Source organism: Dipodomys ordii, unplaced genomic scaffold (genome assembly GCF_000151885.1).
Source record: "Dipodomys ordii isolate 6190 unplaced genomic scaffold, Dord_2.0 Scaffold29, whole genome shotgun sequence".
Taxonomy (NCBI): domain Eukaryota; kingdom Metazoa; phylum Chordata; class Mammalia; order Rodentia; family Heteromyidae; genus Dipodomys; species Dipodomys ordii.
This window is the reverse complement of record NW_012267245.1, coordinates 3,015,522-3,020,395: the sequence shown is the minus strand read 5'-3', so window position 1 is coordinate 3,020,395 and position 4,874 is coordinate 3,015,522. Positions and strand designations below refer to the sequence as shown.

At 40.5% G+C, this 4,874-nt stretch overlaps 1 protein-coding gene across 3 annotated transcripts in view; it reads left to right on the top strand.

Annotated features, from left to right (window-relative positions):
* Uimc1 (ubiquitin interaction motif containing 1) overlaps positions 1 to 4,874 on the top strand; it is a 79,768-nt gene that overhangs the window by 31,033 nt on the left and 43,861 nt on the right. For all 3 annotated transcript variants that reach the window (XM_013016122.1, XM_013016119.1, XM_013016121.1), the window contains one exon: positions 3,510 to 3,607. In XM_013016122.1, coding sequence (XP_012871576.1) covers positions 3,510 to 3,607 — 98 coding nt within the window. The remainder of the gene's footprint in view (positions 1 to 3,509; positions 3,608 to 4,874) is intronic.

Genomic DNA, 4,874 nt, shown 5'->3' with positions numbered 1-4,874 from the left:
TTGCTTATGTGGTGCTGAGGAATCGAACCCAGGGCCTCAGGCATGCAAGGCAAGCGCTCTACCACTGAGCCACCTTCCCAGCCCCTAATCAGCAAAATTTTGAGATAGGTGCTATGTCTCATCTGTTAAGAGTAACATAGCCTTTAACAATAAGAGCTCAGGGACAATGCCTAGGCCCTGTGTTCAAGCCAAGGATCTGGACAGAATAAACAAAATTCATCTGTACGTTTAGAACCATGAGGACTTACATGTTTTGGTTTAGTGTTTTCAGTTAGAATGACCTCGGGTCAGCCTCATTAAGTAGATTGTTCTGAGACTTCTACAAGTTATTTTTGACACTGTCATTTATTATCATAAGAATCTAGAAATTGAACTTTGTGTAAATTTCTGTGACTTTTTTGAGAGAGAGTGTGTGTGTGTGTGTGTGTGTGTGTGTGTGTTGGTCCTAGGGCTTGAACTCAGGACCTGGGCACTGCCCTCAATGCCACTTGATCCATAGCTCTACTTCTAGGTTTTTGTTTGTTAATTGGAGATAAAAATCTCAGGAACATTCTTGCTTGACCTGGTTTTGAACTGTGATTCTTAAATCTTAGCCTCCTGAGTACCTAGTATTACAGGTATGAGCCACCAAGCCCAGCCTCTATAACTTACTTTTTTTTTTTTGTCAGTACTGGTGCTTGAACTCAAGGCCTAGACACTGTCTTTGAGCTTTTATTGTTCAAGGCTATGTTACTCTAACAGATGAGACACAGCACTGTTTTTCTGGTGGTTAATTGAAGATAAGAGCCTGGCAGACTTTCCTGTCCAGAGTAGCTTTGAACTTCAATCCTTCTATAGCATTTTTTCCCCTCACATTGCTGAGTACCGAACTCAGGGCTTTGCACTCACCAGGCAAGCGCTCTTCCACTGAGCTGAATTCCCAGCCCCTGAACTTCGATCAGGGACACACACACACACACAGTGCACAGGCCCAGAGTTCAAGCCCTGGTGCACGTCGGTAATCAACAAGGAGGATGAGGCCAGAGGATCACGAGTTTGAGACCAGCCTGGGCTATACCTTGGGCTGGGAAGGTGGCTCAGTGGTAGAGATTTGCCTTACATGCATGAGGTCCTGGGTTCGATTTCTCAGCACCACATAAGCAAAAAGAAAAAAAGCCAGAAGTGGCGCTGTGGCTCAAGTGGTAGAGTGCTAGCCTAAGCTGAAGAGCTGAGGGACAATGCCCAGGCCCAGAGTTCAGGCCCCATGATTGGACCTCCCCCAAAAAACTCTTGGGCTGGCTTTGAACCTTGATCCTCAGATCTCAGCCTCCTGAGTAGCAAGGATTATAGGTGTGAGCCACTGGTGCTCAGTTTTCTTTCTTTTTTTGGGTGGGGGAGGGGCTTTTTAAAAAGAAAAGCCTATTATATTTATCAGTAACTTCATTCATGTTAGATTGAGGAACTTATGGGATGGCAAGTAGTTACAAATGTTGCTAAAAGTCCTATCTTGAGTTTTCAGGTTTCTGCTTGTCAGATATATTCATAGTTTCCTAGTTTTGGTTTCTTTTCAATTTTTTCTACATAGACTGCAAGCCATAGTTAATGTACAATCTAGAAAAGTTGTGTAAATATTTTCAAGCACTTGGCAGCCTATCGTGAAATCTTTTAAAATATTATTTTAAGAGTATAATTATGTTGGTTTTCATTGAAAGTGGTTCCCTAATTCATTTGAAATGTTTTTGGATTATTGCCTAATTATGCCCACCAAGAGACCTCACTACCAAGTGCTCTGATTTTGGCAGGAACTCTCAAGACTGAAATACTGTCTTTGTGAGAAGAAAGCAATTTTTTTTCTGGGAAAGTCCCAGGCTGCGTCTTTTATCTGGAACTGAGCACTTGGCCCTCTTTTGCAAAGTCTCTCAGTATACCTGTTAGATAATGGCATAGGATATCATCCTGGGATCTTGCAGGAAGAACTTGAAAGTCCTTGTTAGTGAGGACTGATTGAGGTTAGGTAGCTTTATGATCTGACTTTCTGTCATTAGCCTGCAGATTAAGTCTGCTTGTAGACAAAACCACTTCTAAATGAGCTTGTAGAGAGGTTTTTTTTTTTTTTTTTTTTTTACAGTTTCAGGGATTTTATACTAAAAACTAGGCTAGCTGGGCACCAGTGGCTCATGCTTGTCATCCCAGCTACTCAGAAGGCTGAGATCTGAGGATCCCAGTTCAAAGCCGGCCCAGGCAAGAAAGTCCATGAGATTCTTACCTCCAGTAAACTACCAGAAAACCGGAAGTGGCGCTGTGGCTCAAGTGGTAGAGCACTTGCTGAGGGATGGCACCCAGGCCCAGAGTTCAAGCCCCATGACTGACAAAACAAAACAAAACAAACACCAACTAGGCTTTTTTTGGTTGGGCCTGGGGCTTGAACTGAGGGCCTGGCACTGTTCCTAAGGCTAGCTAGTGATTACCACTTGAACCACAGTTCCATTTCTGGCTTTTTGTGGTTAATTGGAGATAAAGTCTCATGAACTTTCCTGCCTGGGCTGGCTTTGAACTATGATCCTCAGATCTCAGTCTCCTGAGCAGTTAGGATTACTTTGGATTGAGCCACTGGTACCAGGCGAGGCTATCTTTTAGGGTTACTTTGTGAAAGAAGCAGAATATGACCATATTATGTCCTTGTTGTGCCTTGTGCTAGCACTGTTTACTTCTGAGGCATTGGTATCTCTGTAAGTTGTCTGTATAGTTGGACATTTCAGTCATTCACACAGGGCCTAGTATATGACTTTCATTATTGTACAGTAGTCCAGGTAGTGAGTGCTCTTATATTTGAACAGACTGTATGGTGATGCTATGCCTGATACTAACTTGCAAAGAAGATTTTGAGGCTTATGTGCTTTCCTATCAAGGGGATAAAATCTGTGTGTGTGTGTATGTGTGTGTGTGTGTGTGTGTGTGTGTGTATCCACTTTCCAAGAAATTGTGATGTATTAAAATACAATTAATTCTAGAAATGTATTCTTTAATGAGTTAGAAGCTATTTAGAATCTTGCACATTGTATTTGTAAAGCACACAAATGCCATTAGAGGTATAATAAGTACTGTCAAACTTACAGGATTTGCCTTCTGAGACAAATTTCTCATCTTCAACAGACTTCAGAATGCTGTTTTTTCATATATGCTTGCAGTGAGCTTCAAACTTACTCATCCTTTATCTTTTTCCCTCATTCTCTTCTCCTCCTAGGTAGTCTCTTAATTACACTCTTGTTCTGTATTTACTCATATAAGTAATTGTGTGTGTGTCTATCTAATTATCTATCTATCTATCTGAGCCCATGTCTGTGAATATGTATGTCTTCCACGTGTGAGTGAAAACATATGATACATTGTTTTTTGAGTTTGGTTTGTCTTGTTCAATATGATGTCCTCTAATTTTTCTGCAAATGACATGGTTTCATTTTTCTTTGTGTATTTCATAACTACAAAAAACCAAAATTAAATTAATGTTATTTAAATTTTTTAAATTACAGAGACACAGCTAAGTTCCCCTGAAACTCTTGACCTTGAGAAAGAAGCATTTCCAAGTAGCAGAGAGATCCCGGATGCAGTAAGAACGAGAGATGAGGAGGTGAATATTCTCCTCTATAATTTTTCTTAAGTCATTTATTTCAGTTGTTTTCTCTTTTAAAATAATGTTAACCTTGGAGGAGAAGATTTAGGTGGCATAGGGTTTTAATTTTTTGACACATTTATTTCAGAGAAATTTTTATTAAGATTATTTCAAGCTGGATACTGGTGGCTCATATCTGTAATGCTAGTTAACTTAATAGGCTGATATCTGAGGATCAAGGTTCAAAGCTAGCCCAGGCAGGAAAGTCTGTAGGGCTTATCTCCAGTTAACCACCAAAAATCCAAAAGTAGAGCTGTGGTTTAAGTGGTAGAGTGCTAGACCTACAAAAGTTCAGAGACCATGCCTAGGCCTTGAGTTAAAGCCCTAGATCTGGCACACAAAAAAAGGCCAAAAAAGCTGGGTACCAGTGGCTCACGCCTGTAATCCTAACTACTCAGGAGGCTGAGAGCTGAGGATCATGGTTCAAAGCCAGCCTGGGCAAGAAACTCCATGAGATTCCAACCACCAATAAACCACTAGAAAACCGGAAGTGGTACTGTGGCTCAAGCAGTACAGCGCTCACCTTGAGCTGAAGAGTGCAGGGAAAGTGACTAGGCCCAGAATTCAAGCCCCACAACTGACAAAAAAAAAAAAAGTCTTTTCCCCTTACTGTTTCTTTTGTACTTTTATTACGTTTCTGGTACAGATGAGGAAGCTTGAGGCTTAGGATGTTTGAGTACTTTTTACTAATTTCTACTGCTTACTGATAGAACTAGAATTTGAACATAAAGACAAATGTCTTTAAAGTTATAGGGCATGAACAATCTTAAAAAAAAATCCCCATATTCTTTAGCCCTCATTTCTAAATGTTATTAGAAATACAAAGACAAAATAAGTGAATCACGTTATCTTTCCTAGCTCATTTCACATATCTGGTGATAGTCATAAAACTGATTGGTAGAAATTTATGCCTTTTTTTGTATGTGTGGTATTGGGATTTGAACTCAGGACTGCCTTCTGGGAGGTGCTGTACCAATAGAGCCATGCCTCCAGCTGAAATTCATACTTCTGAATTAAGACTCAGTGTGGAACTGAGTCTAGTGGTATATATCTATAAAGCTAGCACTCAGAGGCTAACACAAGCTGCTTCTCAGTATCTGTTTTCCTGTTGAGCCTGACGAAACAAATTACAAAATTCTTTTACAAAGAATTTAAACTTTTTTTTTTTGGTTGGTCATGGGGCCTGAACTCTGGGCCTGGACGCTGTCCCTCAGCTCTTCAGCTC